General features: G+C 40.3%; 1 protein-coding gene across 2 annotated transcripts in view; it reads left to right on the top strand.

The window, feature by feature from the left end:
* Window positions 1-18,237, top strand: part of prok2 (prokineticin 2) — a 163,327-nt gene extending 145,090 nt beyond the window's left edge. For both annotated transcript variants that reach the window (XM_087993978.1, XM_043708593.2), the window contains 2 exons: window positions 2,647-2,772; window positions 18,030-18,237. In XM_087993978.1, coding sequence (XP_087850104.1) covers window positions 2,647-2,772; window positions 18,030-18,155 — 252 coding nt within the window. In that variant the 3' untranslated portion in view covers window positions 18,156-18,237. The remainder of the gene's footprint in view (window positions 1-2,646; window positions 2,773-18,029) is intronic.
* The last annotated feature ends 4,480 nt before the right edge of the window (window positions 18,238-22,717 follow it).

The raw sequence follows: 22,717 nt of genomic DNA, 5'->3' as shown, positions 1-22,717 counted from the left end.
TTCTTCAGAGCTAAAGATGTTGGAAAATGTTTATTTTTGACAGATGCAGAGGAGGAAAAAAATGACATATGGTGTAGAGGCCCAGTGCAAAAAAACCAATGGGGTTCTTAATAACAACGTTAAACTCCAGTTGTGTTCCATTTCAATAAAACCACCCTGACCTAATTTCTGCCTTGGTCTTGCTGCAATGATCCCATGAAGCACTACGCAAATTCCCTTTAATTGAAGTGTCAATAATGATGGGGCATCATTTTAAAGTGAAAGGCGGAAGATTTAGAGGGGATTTGAGGATTTTCTTTTTCACCCAGAGGGTGGTGGGAATCCAGAATCTGTTACTTGGGAGGGTAGTTGAGGCAGGAAACCTGGCAATGTTTAAAAAGTATGTAGATGAACACTTGAATTGTCAAGGTTAAGGTATAAGTGGCACAGTGGTTAGCACTGCTGCCCCTCAGCACCAGAGACCCGGGTTCAATTCCTGCCTCAGGCGACTCTGTATGGAGTTTGCACATTCTCCTCCTGTCTGCGTGGGTTTCCTCTGAGTGCTCCGGTTTCCTCCCACAGTCCAAAAAATGTGCAGGTTAGGTGAATTGGCCATGCTAAATTGCCCGTAGTGTTAGGTGAAGGGGTAAATGTAGGTGAATGGGTCTGGGTGGGTTGCGGGTCGGTGTGGACTTGTTGGGCCGAAGGGCCTGTTTCCACACTAAGTAATCTAATCTAAAAGCGGCAGTAGTATAGATAGTGCTGACTCATTGGGCCAAAGAGCCTCTTCGTGCTGTGTGTATGAATCTATGACTCTATTTCCATATAGGGATTTTACAGCCTCAATACCGTGTCAATGTTTTGCTTACTTTGGTCTTAGTAGAGGGGACCCACTGTCTCACTTTCACACCTTAAATTACACCTATTTTATATCTCTTTTTCTCTGTCAACACTGTTAACAATAATTTTGTCTTTTGTACTGGGCCTCTACACCATCTGCCCCTTTCACCTCCTCTGCCAAAGGTATATTAAAAAAGAAATCCCAATGCCTTTCAGTTTTGAAGACATCATACTATACTCGAAACGTTAACTCTGTTTCTCTCTCCACATACCTCAGACCTGCTGGGGTACTCCAGCATTCTCGGAGTTTCTTGCACGTTCAGTGAGATTTCTTCTTCATACGAGACAGTCTGCCTGAATTAACAAGTCCCCATGTTACCATCCATATCAGCACTTTGTAACAGTGTGAATCCTGACATTATATAAACCATTGTACTACATACTATCTGGTCATTTACGTTTCCTAAAAGTACATCACCTTGGTGAATCTTTGACAATAGATTTAGGTGAGACAATTGTTTCTCACCTGGATGGTCTGTATTTTGTTGAAAGACCCACGTTGCATGTTAATAGCAGTATTTGGACTGCAGCCATTTCATACTTTGGTCATATAATGATCAGTGAAAATTAATACTTATACATATATACATGATACGTTCAAAGCTTAAACTTAAAGCTCTTGGTCTTGACCATCTCTTCTTTCTATTTGCCTAGTGGGAATGGTGTGAGTGAGAGGTTAACATAAAGTGGAGTTGAATTATCAACCGGAGGGAATTCTGTGGTCCAGGGCCATTTCATGTTCACTGAAGTTCAAATTAGTTGAGGGTCCTGAAGCTACAGTTATATTATTAATAAAAACATGATAGGACCACATCATGACACTGGTGAAATAAAACTAAAGTCAGGGACATTTCCATACTACATGCAGCCTGACAGATGAACCATGGCAGGAGACAACAACTGGCCAAAACGGGCTAAGAACCTGAGCTCTAAAAGCCTAATTTTATCAAAACCCTTTGTGGAGTAGGAGGAACAGAAATGTGACCAGCAGGCTCCGCAACAGGGAGTAAGGTATCTTCAAACCTTACCTGCCCCCTTTTCCCAGGGTCATTAGCAATGGAAACATCCCCCATTTGTCTCTGTATCACAATTTTCCCCCACCTACCCCTCCCCTCAATCACTATCACTTCCACATTCTCCTGTCCCTACTAACTGTTCTGGGATTCGTTCCCACTGTTCCTGCAATCAAGTTACCCATCCAGTGACTTGGTTGTGGATCTGATTGGGTTTGAGCAAGGCCGTCAGAGCATTTTTTAAAGTGGAAGATCATTTTCATCATAACACTTCAACGTGAAGCAGTAATGCTAGCAAGAATCAAAGTATTAATCATGCAAACACAAGCAAAGGTAATCGCTATATACAGTGGAAGCAGACACACAAATTTTGAAGGACCCTATACTCTAAAAGAGTTCCAGAACTTATACATTTACAATCTTTACTTATAACTCATTTATTGTACAGAAAGCTTTCTTCAACTCATTATTACACTGGTTGATATCTGACAGAAAATATGGAAAATGGAGACCACTTTATTTGTTTACTTTTACCCTGAAGTATGCATATTGGTAAGCATTAAACTTTTTAAACTCATTCTTAAGAATGCAAATAGACTTTGTGCAAAACTGTCAAACATGCTGTTAGAACATTTCAACATGTATAGTGTGACTGGTGTTAATTAAACATTGTTTAATCCAACAAATGTACACAGTTAAATGTAGATAATATTTTCAGTGCTCTTATTCTGCTGCTTTATGTATTTGGTTCCAGGCTTGTGACAGAGACCAACAGTGTGGAGGAGGCATGTGCTGTGCTGTCACTCTGTGGCTTAGGAGTCTACGAATATGCACACCAATGGGCAATGAAGGGGACGAATGCCATCCTCTGAGTCACAAAGTTAGCATTTTATATGCTTTGTATACTAAACAAGTTAGAGAAATAATGCATAGCTACCAGTACAAAATCAACTCTGCCATAATCATAGCATTTTTCATTAGTTTACTTGCATCTTATATTTAACTGTAAATATATCATGTACAGCACATTAGAATAAATGCTGATTTTGAATAACTAAGAAAAACAAGTTATAACAGTTATGAATGTATGTCATTATTTATCTTAGACAAACTTTTGCATTGCTTTTAACCCTTGGACTACCAAGAAATTCTTGTATCTTTGGATTGACCTGCTCTGTAAATGGTTTTACCTCAATTACAATCTTGCTGAACAAAATATTAAGATTGTAGCAAGAAAGCTACCAGGAATTGCTTTACTGCTGTGGTATTAAAACTAAAGATGAAAAATACCATCTGATAATGTGAAACATCTTGTATGCAGCTCATACTTCATGCAATTTTAACACTGTCACATTTGTGCTCTCCTACTTCCAACCCACCTTCTTCTTGACTCACAGTGAACAATGCTTCAGAAGAGTCTGCTAGTTATCATTCACCGTATAAACACTAAAGTTCGATTGCTCCACTCCATTTGCTTCCAATTCTCTCTATCCTTTCACTTTTCAAGTTTAGCTTTACTCACCTTTTGTTAATTTTAACTTGTCTTTGTTTAGTTATTCACAGATGTGGGTATCATTGACTAGACAGCATTTATTGGCCACCCCTAATTGTCCTTGAGAAGGTGGTGGTGAGTTGCCTTCTTAAACCACTGTAATGCATTTGCTGTAGCTTGATCCCAGTACTATAAGGAAGTGAGTTCCAGGATTTTTACTATGAAGGAATAATGTAATTTCAAATCAGGATGGCATGTGGCTTGGAGGGGAATTTGCAGGGGGTGATGTTTCCATACATCTGTTAACATGTCCTTTTAAATAGTAGGAGGTCACAACTTTGGTGATCTATACATGGAGCTCATTGTCAGCATCCAAAAACATATGGAACAGAGGAAAGCTGTTCCATGGATTAAATCTTATATAATCATCTTTTGGCATTTGATAGTGTAAGATCCTTTCTTCAAGCATAAACATTTTTTCATACAATTTTAAATGACATGAAATAATTTATGTAAATACTTTTAATTTTGTCATTATTAAGCAGTGTGCCCAAAATGCTCCTTGCATTGTCAGTAAAGAACATGAAGTACTTCAAATTTGGCCAGGTTTATACACTGATTTGGTTTTGTTTGGACTATTTAAGGCCACAAGAGAAAAGAGCCAGAACTCAAAAGAAAGAAAAGAAGATCGGAAAGGAGAGGAGAGAAAATTGTTTAACAAAGATTTCTTTCTCTCCCTGAGTGCAATCATGAATTTAAATACAGAGGTTTACAGTGACACATGCATGAAGACAAATGCTGGGAGCTGTTTTGTAATTCGCACCATCTTAAGTGAATCATTCAGCTATTGTGTAGGAGGAAAGCTCAAATTTATTTTAACAACTCCAGAATAAATGTAGGATTATTTGCACCATTCCAAACAAACGCGTGCAAAACTCCAGTACATCTGTAATTCAAATTTTTTGAAATTTCTAATGATTTGTTTGAAACTTTACTAACCTGAATAAATTCTAAAATCTGTTCCATAACTTTAAGCAAGATGCTTTCATTTAACCCAGATTTAGGTGTGCGATTGTTGCTTGTTACTTACTTCAAGCATTTGTCTCCAATGACTCATAGGAAAGTGGCAGAGAAATGAGGAGAGGACAAGAATCCTAAGACCTAGGTCATTGCAATTTTCTGCATTATTCATGGAAGTCATTTCTCCATCAAGAGTTGCATATAATCCCAAAGGCTATCCATGATAATTGATTGGCTGGCAGATTTACTTTTGTAGGAAGGCCCTGCAAAGCCCAATGCAGCACAAAGTACAACAACGCTGTGTTGACAGAATGGTGACACTTACAATCCACTGACAGCTTTCTCCAACATTCTTCTCACATCTTGCTCCATTTGTTTTCAATGCACTGCTACCTCTGACAGTTATCCTTTGAACACATTTTTACTTCCTACAGCGGTGGAGCATACCTGTTTCAGTTCGCAGTTTTCACAGGTTCAGAGATAACACATCAAAAGACCTTAGGGGGCTTTAGTGGGATTAAAATTTAAATTTGTTTCATTAATTAGATACTAATGACCAAATCCTGACAAAAGAAGTCAGTCATGGTTGATCCTACCGGCAGCCTGGCCAGTTTCTCAAGCTGTTCAGGTCCATCACCATGAAATCAGCACGTTTAAATTACTGTGATGCCTGTCACCATTCTTTTATGTTAGGCAATTTCTTTCAGTCACAAGCTGGATCATTCATCTAACTGAAGGCAACATATTAATTTCTCCCATTCTCATAATACTCTGCTAAATTTTCAGTAATAGCCATTATAAACATGTAGGAATTGATATATAATATAGTATGAAGTTTTACTTATGGTAATGCTACCTAAATGGGGCGGCATGGTGGCACAGTGGTTAGCACTGCTGCCTCACAGCGCCGGAGACCCGGGTTCAATTCCCGCCTCAGGCGACTGACTGTGTGGAGTTTGCACGTTCTCCCCGTGTCTGCGTGGGTTTTCTCCGGGTGCTCCGGTTTCCTCCCACAGTCCAAAGATGTGCAGGTCAGGTAAATTGGCCATGCTAAATTGCCCGTAGTGTTAGGTAAGGGGTAAATGTAGGGGTATGGGTGGTTTGCGCTTCGGCGGGTCGGTGTGGACTTGTTGGGCCGAAGGGCCTGTTTCCACACTGTAAAGTAATCTAATCTAATCTAAATGTTCCTATTGTGTACTCTCAGCAGGGAGTTCATGCTCAAACACAATGTCAAATAGGATGACAACTCTGTCATACTGATCCCTTTGACCATGATTTTTTGAACCTATGTTTTGAGTGCCCCTAATAGCTCACCTTTCGGCTCTCTTTCTTAAGAAATGCTACACCAAAGCCTCCTGTGCTTATTTATTCTACCAAGTAATTCTCAATACAATATCCATCATCACAAACTTGGTTTCACCAAATTAATTTACTTTTTAACTTGTGAACACAGATTGCATTTCTACAAGGGACGTCTTTAATGATAAATAAGTGTGAATCACACATATTATCCAGAAGATAGCTTTAGCAGCAGAATATTAAGCACCTCAACTAAAACAAGCTGTTAGCAATTAGTTTCAATTTCAGGTGCTACCCTTAGCAGCCTCTTTGTAATTTGAATAATTTCCCTAAGAACTTAGATGAAAGCACGTGGTCAGTAATCAGATATACTCATTTTGTAGCAGAGCTGACTATCCAGTCATGTTTTTCTACTACTGCCTTTGCTGAAATATACAATCATAGCCCTTCAAGTTCACATCAACCCTCCAAAGAACAACCCATCCAGATACACCCTATCCCTATAACCCTGCATTTTCCATGGCTAATCCACCTAACCTGCAGATCGCTGGACACTATGGCAATTTAGCATAGCCAATCCACCTAACCTGTGATTGTTTGGACTGTGGGAGGAAATTCAAGAACCCAGAGGAAATCCTTGCCAACATACCTGAGAGTGGAATGAAACTTGGGTCCCTGGTGCTGTGAGAGATCAGTGTTAGCTACTGAGCCACTGTGCAGCCCTGCTACAATATTATCTGCTATAAGTACAGTCCAGGTTATAAATTATTTACTAATCAACAGGAGGCAAGTAAATACTAAACTTATTGAGCTAAATAAATACCATCTCAAAAGTCTGTTATAACTCAAAGCCTTTGGGAGGATGATTTATGTATCCTCCTTTACTAGAAAACGTAACTAAATTAACTTCACTTTTTTTATAAAGCTGAAGATTTGTTTAATAGGATAATGCAAAATAAACAACATACTTAATCATTTCTGACTTAGCAACAGTAGATCTTTTGCCAAACATAACATTTCTGGAAGCATTTTGAATGATATCTTGGGGAAAACAAAGAAAAATCATTTTTCATGCATAGGAGAGTTAAAAATTAATACTTTACTTCACACTTAAAAGGATGACTTAATAGTAATGCTATTATTTTTACCTGGATCTCTGAGATTATCCTTTTGCTTGCCAGGATTTTCTGTTTTGTTCTTCAATCTCTTGTTTTTGGGTATTTTTCACTTCCTTGTAGGAGACACTGGCGATGGTGCATTAATTCCAAAGCCTCTTAGATTATGATTAAAGGCCACAGCTTGCAACAAATGGTGAGGAAAATAAATTATCTTTCTTTAGGCCTTAGATATTTTACTGAGAGAAAGATACACCCTCTACCTCTTGCAACAGTCTGCCAAGTGACTCAACTACCTAGGAACCAATTAGATAGTTGTTGTCAGGCTGATGACCTTCATTACCCACAACTGGTCACAACTTTACAAACCAATCAGCAACCTGTTACTGGCCAAATCTTACTTTGTATATATCCCCAAGGGCTAGCCACTCTATAACCCAGCTCTTCCACTATTTGAACTTGACTTACATAGTTTCATCAACATTCCTTTTAAGAGTGCAACAATTCTTTCCAAATTCCTTGGTTTTAAAACAGTCTTCTTCCCATTTCAGTCCCCAGTTAAAATTCACAGAAAGATAAAAAGATATCGTCTTTGCAAACGATATAGGACTTCTTTACTTTTCAATTCTATACTTCAGAAAATAATCTCAAGTGTATGGTTTTCTTTTTAAAGATTTCCTTAATGTTTGTAAATACTATTATTCATATTCCCAGATCCCTCGAACAAATTTAGACTTCTATTCCTGAGTAACATGGAACCTCTTCATTTTTATAATCAAAATGTAACGCTTCATATTCATACATCCTGAAATGGTCTCGATGATTGTAAACTAATCAGCAAATCAGTAAGTATTTTTCTCTGTGCAGTCTGGAGCTGCCCCATATGATTGCTGATTATGAAGAATGCTCCAGAGGTGACCAATAGAAATAAATTAGCTCCCCGTTGAAGGATGGGGTAATGTGGAACAGAGCTGACCATTTTCCATAGGATCTCCAAAGGAGACCATGTCACTGCACCCTGCTAGTCTGGTCTGAGATTGCCACCCAGGTTAGTTCCACAGCCCAGAGATATGCTCAACATTGCCACACTAAGGTTAATAACCTACTGCAGTCCATGAGGATAAGTGCCAAATTCTTCTCTTTACCGTGTCCCACTCAAGCTCTGCTATTGTACCCACCTCCTATCAAGGTTCATGATCCTACTGTTGTAAGCAACTTCCTCCCTCAGTTGTTCTCATCCATCCCATCCCCTTAAAATGCTAAGCCTGCATAACCTTTTCTCTAGCTACTTAATGAGGATGCCTCGCCTCATATCCCTCACCTAAACAAACTCTAAAAGCAATGCCAGCCATGTTTGCCTAACTACTCCATCTCTTTGTGGGCCAATAGCCACCTGACCAGAGGAGGGCCTCCAGAGAACTCCTTTCAGGCTTCAGGTGAACTCAGCCTGCATCATCAGCCCACTGGAAGCTGGAGCTAATAAATATAAACCTGTTTCTGGGCAGAACACACTCAGCATGTTTGGGCCTTCTAGCCACAAATTCTTCCAGGGTCTTGTTGCTAAAACTCTACTGTAAGATCTACTGCAGATCCTGGGACCAGATTTTGACATGGAGGGAAAGGAATAGCAAAGTTTTCTGATGACACACAAGTCCAAAAACGAAGGCAAGGCAGCAGTACTATGAACATCCAAGTGGATACCATGTGAGTGAGCAAACAAGCAGCCCTGGGGTGCACCCTGGTCCAAGCTAAAAGATGGGTGTGCCAAGAGCCCTGTGTGCCAAGTGTCCAGCAACAGTATTAAGATGTCAGCACATTGCAAAGTGCAGCTTTAAATTGGACAACTGTATTGTAAGTGTATCAGAGATCTGCCATGAAAATACAAGAAGGCTGGTACATGATCAATACCAACCTCTGTGACTGGGTGGTCATGAGATGTTGGTGACCGTTGTCCAAGATCGAGACCTGGAGGAGCAAGTGTCAAGCTGGATTGTTGTAATCTACCGTCTCTCTGGTGTGTGGGAAAAAATGAAAATGCAAGTCAATGAAGGGGATTAAATATCAATGGCCTGCTTATAAACCTCTTGTCACTCACGAGTGAGATCCTCAAAAGTTGGTGGAAGAAACTGATTATTTTTCTCCCCATGAGAATAATGTCTGCTGATCTCACCATCTTTTCCATCGAATTTGCCATTGCACAAATGTTCATTGGATGTGAAGATGCTGCACACGATCATTAATTTAAATTGTTGATGAAAACAGTTCCAGCTTTGACCCTTGTGAAGCATGACTTCCCACTTTCTGTTTGCAGAATAACCAACCCTCAATCCTACATTCTGCCTCTGTCTTGAAGCCAGTGAGTGAGCCATTGTTCTACTTGGCCTGAACTCTGCGATCTCTGCCTTTATTCATTAGTCTATTGTACGATTCCATATTTTGAAGATTACGTCGATAATGCTGCATTAAGGTTGTTTACACTTTTTGATACCTCTTCAAAACAATTCAACCCAGTGGGACAAGCAAGGCTTTTGATTTTAAAATTCATGGTGATTACTCATTTTACTACTTTTGGTTTCTAGACATTCTTCTATTCTCTCCAACAATAATAATTCCATTATTTTTTCCTTCAATCAATGTTAAACTGATTGATAAATTGTTTCCTTGATGTATCCCCCTCCTTAAAATTTGATATAAACTTATTATCTACTTTTTTTTCTCAAATGCACTTTTCCCAAGTGAATTATTTAAAAATGTGTGATAATACCTGCACTATTTCTTACCTGGCTTCTTCGAAAATATGTGAATGAAATCTTCTTGACCAGATATTTTATTCTGTTTAAGTGATACTTAGGTACTTTATACTTCGCTTCATTCTATACCAGAGCACCATTTTGAGTACGAGCAGGAGAGTTTTTCCATGTGTCCTTGGCAAAAATTAGCTGTTAAACAACATTACAAAAACAGATCTTTGCGTCGTTATTATATTGTGTTTTGAGCTTATTATATTTCGAACCACAGAAGCAGTCATATTTCAAAATGCTTCATTATCGTAAAGCATTTTGAAAGATCTGATGGTCAGGAAAGATGTTATATAAATGCATATCTTTCTTTTCTCATTATTTTCTCATTAAATATATTATTATGCAGTCTATAATTGCATAGCCCTATTCCCAATACAACCTTTTCTATTTATATTCCCAAAAAATAGTATATTATTTTGTTTTAAATTACATAAAAATATACAAGTAAATTTCAAAGTTTCTCTTTTAAGTCTTAATATTTTATTTCCTTTCTAATTGCTTTTGATGATCATTTGTTATGTTTTCACTTGCTGTCCATGTTAATGTTGTATGTGTCATCACTTACCCTCAATTTCTTCCTAATATCTTTCATTACTCAAGGTGACTCATTGATGTTTAACATATTTATGTTAGCCTAACAGAGGGCTAAACATCGATTCTCCTGCTGCTTGGATGCTGCCTGACCTGCTACGCTTTTCCAGCAACACATTTTTCAGCTCTGATCTCCAGCATCTGCAGTCCTCACTTTCTCCTAGAGTATATTTTTATGGACACTTTTGGCACAAGTTTTAATGATTCGTATTATTGTTCTATATCATTGTCTGCTAATATGTTTCATTGTTTGCTAATATTGTTATCCATTTTTGTTCCCAAATTCCTCTGTCACCTTTCTTCCAATCCATTTCCCTTGTCTTCAAACTGATGTTCTCCCCAATTCTTATACTAAAATACAGCCTAGAAGGTGATAGCTGAGTAGTATTATTGGTTGGTAAATTTCTGGAGACTGGGATTTGAATCCCATCATGTCTAATGGTGGAATTTGAATTCAATAAACATCTGGAGGTAGGACTTTAATGATGACCATAAAGCTATTGTCAATTGTCGGAAAAACCGTTCTAATTTATTAATGTCCTGAAGGGAAGGAAACTACCGTCCTTAGCTGATCTGGCCTATATGTGACTCCAGACCCCAACGATGTGGTGGATACTTAATTGCCTTCTTAGCAATTGGGGATGGGTAATAAATGCTGGCCTAATCAGTGATGCCTACATCCTGTGACTGAAGAATAAAATATTGGTGATCTCTATTGCCAAGATGTTCACCTACTTTTATTTCTTTTACCTGCTCTTTCTTATTCTCCTTTACTTGAATTTTCCCTCATTGGACTTCTTGCTTCATGGATTATGTGTACACATTGCAGAATTTTCATTCTTTATCTTTTCCCTCTTCTGCCAAATTAACATTACGTTTACTGAAATTGCACATAATTATTACTTTACGCTTTTTACTCATTTCCCTCACTTGTTTATGCATTTCTTCTTTCACTGTAAGGCATCTATTCCATTATCCCCATTAGTATTCTTGTTTCTTCCTTTTTACCTCCATTGATGTGGATTCTATTTCTACCTTTCTGATCGCTGAGTCACTTTTTCCAGCCACCATTATATTATTCCCAATAAGTGCAGCAACTCCAACTTACCGTTTTTCTTCCCTATCTTTCATAAATATGTTGTAAACTACTACATTTAATTCTCAGTCCAGCTTTTCTTGTTGATGTGTATCAGTCACCCTTGCAGTTGTTTCTAAACCCTCACAATGATTGATTGTCTCTGGTTATCCTGCTTTATTACAGACATGCCATTCCATTGTTCATCAGAAAGCTACAAACTGTTTAACTCAATTTTATTATCAATTCCTTACAATTTTGCTGTTTAGTTCCTTTTTTACATTCATTTGTGGGACTTGGGTGTCACTGGCTGGCCAGCATTGATAGCCTATCACTTTTAGGCTTTGAGCTGCCTTCTTGAATCGCTGCAGTCCACTTGCTGTAGGTTGACCCACAATGCCAGTAGGGAGGGAATTCCAGCATTTTGACCCAACAACTGTGAAGGAATGGTGGTATATTTCCACGCCAGGGTGGTAAGTGGCTTGGAGGGGAACTTGCAAGTAATGGTGTTCCCAAGTACCTTCTGCCTTTGTCCTTTGAGATTGAACTGGTCGTGGGTTTGGAAGGTGTCATCTAAGGATCTTTTGTGAATTTCTGCAGTGCATCTTGTGGATAGTACACACTGCTGCTCCAGAGCACTGGTGATGGAAGGATTGAATGTTTGTGGATGTGTACCAATCAAGCGGGTTGCTTTGTCCTGGATGGTGTCAAGCTTCTTGAGTGTTGTTAGAGCTGTACCCATCCAGGCAAGTGGGCAGTATTCCATCACACTCCTGACTTGTGCCTTGTAGATGGTGATAGACATTGGGGTGTCAAGAGGTGAGTTCCTCACCGCAGTATCCTTCGACTCTGACTTGCACTTGGAGCCAATGTATTTACGAGGTGAGTGCAGTTGAGTTTCTGATCAATGGTAACCCCAAGGATGTTGACAGTGGGGGGATTCAGTAATGGTAATACCTTTGAATGTTAAGGTGTGGTGGTTAGAGTGTCTCTTATTGGTGATGGTCATTGTTTAGCATTTGTGTGGCGTGAATGTTACTTGCCACTTGTCAGCCCAAGCCTGGATATTGTCCAAATCTTGTTGCATTTGAGCACGGACTACTTCAGCATCTGAGGAGTCGCAAATGGTGCTGGACACTGTGCAATCATCGGCGAACGTCCTCACTTCTGACCTTGTCAGAGGGAAGGTTGTTGATGAAGCAGCTGAAGACTGTTGGGCCTAGGACGCTACCCTTGAAGGACTCCTGCAGAGATTCCTGGAGCTGAGATGACTGACCCTCCACAACCACAACTATCTTCCTTTGTGCCAGGTATGACTCTAAACAGCGGAGTGTTTGCCCCCTGATACCCATTGATATAAGTTTTGCCAGGGGTCCTTGACGCCATACTTGGTCAAATTCAGCCTTGACATCAAGGACTGTCACTTTCACCTCCCCTCTGGAATTCAGCTCTTTTGCCCGTGTTTGAACCAAGTCTGTAATGAGATCAGGAGCTGAGTGATCCTGGCGAAACTCAAACTGGATGTCACTGAGCAGTTGCTGCTGAGCAGTGCTGCTTGATAGCACTGTTGATAACACCTTCTATCACTTTACTGATGATCGAGAGTAGACTGATGGGGCAGTAATTGGCCGGGTTGGATTTGTCCTGCTTTTTGTGTACAGGACGTACCTGGGCAATTTTCCACATAAACTGCTAGATGCAAGTGTTGTAACTGTACTGTAAGAGTTTGGCTAGAGCATTGGCAAGTTCTGGAGCACATGTCTTCAGTACTTTTGCCAAAACGTTATCAGGGCCCATTGCCTTTGCAGTATCCAATGCCACCAGCCGTTTCTTGATATTATGTGGAGTGAATCGAATTGGCTGGAGACTGGTATCCGTGATGCTGGGGACCACCGGAGAAGCCTGAGTCATCCACTCAGCGCTTCTGATTGAAGATTTTGCGAATGCATCAGCCTTATCCTTTGTATTGATGTGCTGAGCTCCTCTATCATTCAGGATGGGGATATTTATTAAGGAGAAACTTCTTCACCCAGAGAGTGGTAGGTGTATGGAATGCTCTGCCCCAGAAGGCTGTGGAGGCCAAGTCTCTGGATACTTTCAAGAAAGAGTTGGATAGAGCTCTAAAGGATAGTGGAATCAAGGGTTATGGGGATAAGGCAGGAACAGGATACTGATTGAGGATGATCAGCCATGATCATAATGAATGATAGTGCTGGCTCGAAGGGCAAAATGGCCTACTCCTGCACCTATTGTCTACTGTTTATTGTCTATTGTGGAGCCTCCTCCTCCAGTTTAATTGTCCAACACCATTCAGGACTGGATGTGGAAGGACTGCACAGCTTAGAACTGATCCGTTTGATGTGGGTTTGCTTAGCTCTGTTTATCCACTTGCTGTTTATGCTGTTTGGAACACAAATAGCCCTGGTTGGTAGCTTCACCAAGTTGACATCTCATTTTTAGGTATGCCTGATGCTGCTCCTAGCATGCCCTCCTGGACTCTCCATTTTCTCCACTCTTTCCCTCAATTCTATTTACCCCAAGCCACCTAAAATATCATCTAGTTTTTTTTTCTCTTTTCTATACACTTGTTTCATTTTTTATTTGCATTCAGCTGATCTCATTTCCTGTACTAGTCATGGGACCTGATCAGGTGTATCCCAGAAATTTGTGGGAATTTAGGGAAGGGATTGCTGAACCCCTTGCTGAAATACTTGTATCATCAATAACCGTGGATGAGGTGCCAGGAGACTGGAGGTTGGCTAATGTGGTGCCATTATTTAAGAAAGGTGTTAAGGAAAATCCAGGGAACTGTAGAACTGTGAGCCTGATATCAGTGGTGGGTAAATTATTGGAGGGGGACAGGATGTACATGCATTTGGAAAAGCAAGGATTGATTAGGGATAGTCAACATTACTTTGTGCATGGGAAATTGTGTCTCACTTAACTTGACTGAGTTTTTAAAGAAGTGGCAAACAAGATTTATGAAGGCAGTACAATGCAAGGCAGCAAGGGATTCATTAAAGTTCCATCAGGTTACCAAGGTTAGATCACATGAAATCTGGGGGAGGTAGCCAATTGGGTACAATATTAGTTTGAAGGTATGAGACAGAGGGAGGTGGTGGAGGGTTGTTTTTCAGACGAGAGGCCTGTGACCAGTGGCGTGCCACAAGAATCAGTGCTGGGCCTACTGCTTTTCATCACTTATATAACTGATTTGGATGTGAATATAAGAGGTATGGTTAGTAAGGCTGCAGATGACACCAAAATTGGTGGTGTAGTGGACAGAGAAAAGGGTTTTCTCAGAGTACAACAGGACCTTGGTCAGATAAGCCATTGGGTCGAGGATGGCAGATGGAGTTTAATTTAGATAAATGTGAGGTGTTGCATTGATCAAGGGCTTTTGCCTGAAAAGACAACTCTCCTGCTCCACGGATGCTGCCTGAACTGCTGTGCTTTTCCAGTACCACACTTTTTAACACTGATCTCCAGCACCTGCAATCTTCACTTTCTCCTAATGTTGCATTTTGGTAAATCAAACCAGGATGTATACACCTAATGATAGGGTCCTGGGGAGTGTTGCTGAACAAAGAGTCCTTGGGGTGCAGGTTCATAGTTTGTTGAAAGTGGAGTCACAGGTAGACAGAGTAGTGAAGAAGGCATTTGGTACACTTTCCTTTTCTGGACAGAGCATTGAGTATAGGAGTTGGGAGGTCATGTTACAGCAGTCCAGGACATTGGTTCGGCCACTTTTGGAATACTGCATTCAATTATTGGTGACTGATGCATTCCCAAACTTTTCTAAAGTAAAATTTATCCTTCTCATTTATGTTTAACCTTTGAGCATGATCTCATATTTTCTTCGCTCTGTCTGTCTAAGCAGCATTGATATCATATCTCGTTGTCTTGGACCTCTCTGTTCACCTGTCCGGGAATCCAATTTTTCCCTGGATTTTGAGTGTAGGAGCCCAAATAAAAACAAGGTTGGTTATTTCAGGAAAAAAAATGTCCTTAAAAAATGTCCAGTTTCAGAATAATTTCAGAATCAGGTAAGTTTGCTGTTTTCTGTCAATATACTAATCCACAAATTTGAATACAGGAAACAAACTGTAATAATCCATGATTATGGTAAATCACAATATTCATTTGTTAAATGGAATTAATGTAAATGAGTCTGTTTAGGCAGATCTTTGATTTTCCATGTACTAACTCTGGGGTATCTCTTGTCAGAGAATTTGTTAATCAATCAATGATGCCAAATCCACTGACAGATAAAAGTGAACGTCTTTGAGGAGAAAGTAAGGGCTGCAGATGCTGTAGATCAGAGCTGAAAATGTGTTGCTGGAAAAGCGCAACAGGTCAGGCAGCATCCAGGGAACAGGAGAATCGACGTTTCGGGCATAGGCCCTTCTTCAGGAATGAGGAACATTTGTCCAGCAGGCTAAGATAAAAGGTAGGAAGGAGGGACTTGGGGGAGGGGCGTCGGAAATGTGATAGGTGGAAAGAGGTCAAGGTGAGGGTGATAGGTCAGACTGGGGTGGGGGCGGAGAGGTCAGGAAGAAGATTGCAGGTTAGGAAGGCGGTGCTGAATTCGATGGATTTGACTGAGACAAGGTGGGGGGAGGGGAAATGAGGAAACTGGTGAAATCCGAGTTCATCCCTTGTGGTTGGAGGGTTCCTAGGCGGAAGATGAGGCGCTCTTCCTCCAACCGTCGTGTTGTTGTGGTCTGGCGATGGAGGAGTCCAAAGACCTGCATATCCTTGGTGGAATGGGAGGGGGAATTGAAGTGTTGAGCCACAGGGTGATTGCACCCCCCACCAACCCAACCTCCACTCCCGGCACCTTCCCCTGCAACCGCAGGAGGTGCAAGACTTGTGCCCACACCTCCCCCCTCACCTCCCTCCAAGGCCCCAAAGGAAACTTCCATATCCGCCACAGATTCACCTGCACCTCCACACACATCATCTATTGCATCCTCTGCACCCGATGTGGCCTCCTCTATATTGGGGAGACAGGCCGCCTACTTGCGGAGCGTTTCAGAGAACACCTCTGGGACACCCGGACCAACCAACCCAACCACCCTGTGGCTCAACACTTCAACTCCCCCTCCCACTCCACCAAGGATATGCAGGTCTTTGGACTCCTCCATCGCCAGACCACAACAACACGACGGTTGGAGGAAGAGCGCCTCATCTTCCGCCTAGGAACCCTCCAACCACAAGGGATGAACTCGGATTTCACCAGTTTCCTCATTTCCCCTCCCCCCACCTTGTCTCAGTCAAATCCATCGAATTCAGCACCGCCTTCCTAACCTGCAATCTTCTTCCTGACCTCTCCGCCCCCACCCCAGTCTGACCTATCACCCTCACCTTGACCTCTTTCCACCTATCACATTTCCGACGCCCCTCCCCCAAGTCCCTCCTCCCTACCTTTTATCTTAGCCTGCTGGACAAACTTTCCTCATTCCTGAAGAAGGGCCTATGCCCGAAACGTCGATTCTCCTGTTCCCTGGATGCTGCCTGACCTGCTGCGCTTTTCCAGCAACACATTTTCAGATAAAAGTGAACAGTGATCATAGGAATTTAACGATAGCATTGAAAGTAAAAGCCAAAGAAATTTTCATTTAGAAATGTTTGCAAGTAACGACAATAGATTTAATCAAGAATCATTTTGAAAAAATGTGCCTTAAGTAAAAAAAAACTGATTAACTGATTTAAAAAAGTAATTGTTCTTTTCCCTGATCAAGCATAATCTTTTCCTTGTAGAATCATAATTCTGCCAGATAGAGTCAAACATTGCTCAAGATAGGGAAAACTGAGTCATTCTATGCTGCTCTCCACCCTACAGACATACAATTTACCAAATTCTACGTTATATCTTTCAGATTATATTTTCCTTTTTTAGTGAGCTTCAGGAAACTTGATCCAATTCCTAATAGGTATGGGTATGTACTATAAACCTCCCACAGAGAGGTGAGAATATGGTTAGAAATGTAAAAATGTAAAAGGTGCTATTTTGAGGTTGGGGTGAAATAGAATACATAGTGGTTCCACTTTACTGTGTGGATTAATATCTGATCTTGACACTGATGCCATAAAACGGCACAGTGGCACAGTGGTTAGCACTGCTGCCTCACAGCGCCAAAGACTCGGGTTCAATTCCTGCCTCAGGCGACTGACTGTGTGGAGTTTGCACATTCTCCTCCTGTCTGCATGGGTTTCCTCCGGGTGCTCCGGTTTCCTCCCACAATCCAAAAGTGTGCAGGTCAGGCGAATTGGCCATGCTAAATTGCCCGTAGTGTTAGGTGTAGGGAAATGGGTCTGGGTGGGTTGCGCTTTGGTGGGTCGGAGTAGACTTGTGGGGCTGAAGGGCCTGTTTCCACACTGTACGTAATCTAAGTAAAACAAAAAAACAATGCAAATGTTTGAGCCCAACTCAAAGGCATTATATTATAAGATTTAATTCATTATGTTTCCAAACAAACTGGACCAAACTGCACGTTCTATTTCTCATCATTGATTTTTCACACTGACCAAATTGAAAATGTAAGTAAAAATGCCTTTCAAAAATTTCTAAAGACTCATTCTTTAGTTGAACCAAGCTTGACTGAAACATAACTGGGGATATAGTATATGCTTTTTTCATAAGAGTTATCTTTTCAAGGCAAGTTACATTGAAGAGTTGGCTACTGCATATGACAGTATTGTTTTAATGATCTAATATTTAGTCATTGTTGTGTTTTCTAGGTACCGTACATTGGAAAACGGATGCACCACACATGCCCTTGTTTGCCAAATCTCATTTGTGTGAGGTTTGGAGATGGCTACTACAGATGTTTACCACAGTTCAAAATTGAAAATGTCTTCTTTTAGTAAATATAAACATCATTGTCACATTCATTTTGTGAAATGATAATCAAGCTGATTGTTTGAATTTAAATAAAGACGTTGTGTTGGAGTATTTTATGCATTTCTCCATCGCCTTTTGGTGAGTGTCTTTAAATGTACCTGCTGTTATAAACTTCTGCTCAGAATAGGAGGAGCTTTTCCTTTGTTTGTCATATAAAGCAATCATTAATACAAAGTAAAACATTCTTTGGGATTCTCTGGGAAAGAGGGCATCAATAACACACTGCTATGTGATTAGCTCATGTGCCCAAAACATCCGCACTCCCAGATCAACATTGTGAGTTTGCCATTTGACAAGGGCACTTTAACTGCTTTTAGTTTCACAGCCCATAGATATTAGTACACAAGTTGTCAAAGCTTTTCCATTTCAAAGAGTATTCACTAAGAAACTATTTTGCAATCAGTGTAGTCTTTTACTTCTTTTTCAGTGATTTGAAATGAAATTACCCACTGGTGGAAAACTGGACATTCTTATTAAAAATACATATTTTGATAATTCACTCATTATTAATAAAACTAGACAAAGTTAAAACATCTAAATACATCACCAATTACTTGGTAGTAAAATAAATGAGATGAAGCAATCAATTACATTTTATTACATCACCTGGTCAGTCTGGCTCAGAGAAGACTTCAAATTGTGCAAATGGTTTTTATCAAAAACCTGTACTGTAACGTAACCTGCAGAATTTTGAATACATTTTCGGTGGTAAATTTGAAATATATCTGAAGTGGAAACTATACCCCTGTCAATAATCATTTCCTGCAAGAGATGGAGGGGCAGTATTCCTTACCTCCAAACAGGAGGTTCCATTGGAAGGGCTCCTGATAGTACCTTAGGAAGGACTGCATTGCTCTCCAGTGCCAAGATCCAAGACATCTGTCCTATGTCGGGGAGAAGAAAAGTAGGTGGGGGAGGATCTAGTTGTCATGATTCACAGAATACCAATGGAACAGGTAATTTTAGGAAAGATGTCTTGATTAAGGAATATGAGTGGCTGAGGGCTATATCAAAAAGAAACACTTCAAAGAATTATCAACCAATCCATAAGAAAATTTGTAAAGGATAAATATGATTAGAAAGTTAAATGTGTGTCTCAAAGACTGATAAAGCATGAATGGCTTTCAGTTAATACCATGGTAAGTGAGAGCTGTAGTGTTGGGATGTGAACCATAGTGGGCCATTGTTCTGTCAAGTCACCAAAACAGAGTCGTAGGGAGAGCTTTAAACTCATTGTTGGGATCAAGTGAGGGAAAATGTGGCAAATTAAAGAGAGGGGACACAGCAAAAGAATGAAGCAACAGAGTGAAGAGGTCTCTAGGTAACAGTAATCATAACATGATTGAATTACAAATTTATTTTGAGGGAGAGAACAATGATTCTAAGACTTATCTTTCAAACTGAGCTAAAGGCAATTTTCAGAACACAAAGGCAGAGTTGGCTGAAGAGAACAACATAGCTATGTTAAACAATATGTCAGTCAAGATACATTTGCAGATGCTTAAGGAGATATTTCAGAGCAATTAGGAAAGATACTTTCCAGTGATAAAGAAAGAGTCCAAGCCAGGACATCCAATCTGTAGTTAACTAAGGCAGTTAAAGATAATATCACATTGAAGGAAAAAGAAAATGTGTAAACATTTGCAAATTAGTATCAGGTCAGAAGATTTGTCCGAATTTGAAAAAACTGTGAAGAATGAGTGAAAGTAATGAGTGAGGAAAACTTAAGTACAAAGAAAGCCAGCCAGAAATATATTTTAGAAAGTAAGAATCTTTGAAAATATTTAAAAATGAAAAGAAAGAACTGAATAAAAACTGAAAGAACTGCAGTTGCTGTAAATCAGAAACAAAAACATAAATTGCTGACAAAGATCAACAGGTCTAGCTGCATCTGTGAAGAGAAACCAGAATCAAAGTTTCGCTTCTGATGAAGGGTCACTGGACCTGAAATGTTAATTCTGAATTCTCTCTGCAGATACTGCCAAACCTGCTGAACATTTCCAGTAATTTCTGTTTTTGTTTAAGAGAAAGATGAACTTTGGCCCTTCAGAGAGGAGATTTATGAGTGGCAAGTAAGGAAATGGCAGATAAATGGAACAGATATCTTAAATCTGTATTCATGTAGAGGATACAAATAACATCCCAGAAATTTTATAACCAGAAGTGAAAAGGTGGGAGAAACTTAAAACATTTAATAGCATCAGGGAAAGGATACTGAAAACATTATTTGAACTCAAAGCTATTTGAGCCAAAAACTGACAAATCCTCTATTTTCGCTTTTTCTTAAATAAACGTGACAATAAATTCATATTCTTCTAAATTGCTATTCTACTTTGGCAGGAAGAATAGAAAAGCAGCAAATTATTTAAATAGATGGAGATTACAAAAATCAGAGGCAAGGAAGGATCTGGGAGTTCTGGGACATGAATCACAACGTGTTAGATGCAGTTACATAAATTGATTAGGATTTTTGCTGCAGTTGTACAGGGCATTGATGAAGTCACAAGAGTGCTGAGTACAGAGGAACATTCGGCATTCATTTCACTCAACTTCGGATCATCCGAACAAGATCGCAAGGTCTTGATGCATGGCTAACTATGTTGTCCGGCATTCGATTAACCCAAACAAAATCCTCCCCGCCCGTGTGCTTCAGGTAATTGAGATTCCTCTGCATAGTTTTAGTTTCCATATTTAAGAAAGCACCTAATTACATTAGAAGCAATGCAATGCAGAGAAAGTCCATTCAACTGATTCCTGGTTGAGGAAGTTATCCTATGAGGAAATGTTGGGTCTGTATTCATTGTTTCAAAGAATGATGTGATCTTATTGAAACATGCAAGGTTCTGATGGAACTTGACAAGGTGGATACTGAATACGTTTCCCTTGTAGAAAAGGCTGGAAATAGGGCCACAGTTTACAAATAAGGAATCTCCCATTTAAAAAGGAGATGAGAAGATATTTTTTTCTCTCAGCGGATTTTAGACAATAGAATTCACTTTCCCAGACTGTACTCGATGCAAAATCATTGAATATTCCTAAGGCAGAGGTAGATGGATTCTCATCCAGGAAGGAGTCAAAGGGCAAGTTGGACAGGTAGGAAAGTAGATTGTTTTTTTCAAATGGCAAAGCAAATTCAAGGCAACAAATGGTCCACTTTTATTTCTTATGCATGAATACATCCTCATAAAACTTTAAGACCACAAGAAATATGAATAAGTAGAGCATTCATCCCCTTGACACTGCTCTACCATTCAATAGGACAATAGCTGGTCTGACATTCCTCAGATCCAAGAGAAAGTGAGGACTGCAGGTGCTGGAGATCAGAGTCAAAAAGTGTGGTGCTGGAAAAGCACATCCGGTCAGGCAGCATCTGAGGAGCTGGAGAGTCAATGTTTCGAGCATAAGCTCTTCATTAGGAATATCGAGGGGGGCCCAAAGGAGCTGAGAGATAAATGGGAGGGGGTTTGGGACCAGGGCGAAAATAGCTAGGAATGCGATAGATGGATGCAAGTGGGAGGTTATGGTGATAGGTCAGAGAGAAGGATGGAGCAGATAGTTGAGAAGGAAGATGGACTGGTAGCACAGATCAAGAGGGTGGTGCCGAGTTTCCACCTTCCCATTTATCTGCTTCTCAGATGCCTGCCTGACCAGCTGTGATTTTCCAGCACCACACTTTTTCATTCCTCGCAACCACTTTCCTGCCCTTTCCCTGTAACCCTTGATGCCCCTACTGATCAAGAATCTATCTCAGCCTTAAATACACACAAGAACTCTGTCCCACTGCTGTCTGTTGCCAAGTCTCACAACCATTTGAGACAAGAAATTCCTCCTCATCAGTCTTAAATTGGCATACCTTTATTCTGAGACTATGTCCTCTGGTCCTAGACTCTACTAAACATCCCTCAGCAGTTAATCTGTCAAACCCCTCTGTGGCACAATTAGTCAGCGCATTCAGCTGTTAACAATAAGTTTGGTGGTTCGAGACCCCCCCAGGGATGGAGCCGAATGCTGTTCTCACACCATTGTCTTTGAGCAGCTTGGTGGTTTGGTGGTTAGCACTGCTACCTCACAGTGCCAGGGACCAAGGTTCAATTCCAGCCTCAGGCAACTGTCTGTGTGGAGTATGTGCATTCTGTGTCTATGTGGGTTTCCTCCCACAATCCAAAGATGTTCAGGTTAGGTGAATTGGCCATGCTAAATTGCCCATAGTGTTCAGGGATGCGTAGGTTAGGCGCATTAGTCAGGGGTATATGTAGGATAATAGGGTACGGGTCTGGGTGGGTTACTCTTTGGAGGGTCGGTGAGGACTTGTTGGGTCAAATTGTTCTGCACTGTAGGGATTCTATGAAGACTCCGACAAGTTTCAATGAGATCAGCTCTCATTCTTCTAAACTCCAATGAGTAGAGTCCTCGTCTATTTAGTCTTTGTTCATAACAAGGGATCATGCTAGTCAAACCTCTCTGAACTGCCTTCAATGAAATTATATCTTTCCTTAAACAAGGAGACCAAAACTGCACAAAGTGT

The sequence above is a fragment of the Chiloscyllium plagiosum genome, unplaced genomic scaffold, assembly GCF_037043375.1.
Source record: "Chiloscyllium plagiosum isolate Xiang-an unplaced genomic scaffold, Cpla_swu_hap1 HiC_scaffold_14, whole genome shotgun sequence".
Classification (NCBI taxonomy): Eukaryota; Metazoa; Chordata; class Chondrichthyes; order Orectolobiformes; family Hemiscylliidae; genus Chiloscyllium; species Chiloscyllium plagiosum.
This window is presented reverse-complemented; position numbering and strand designations above follow the sequence as displayed.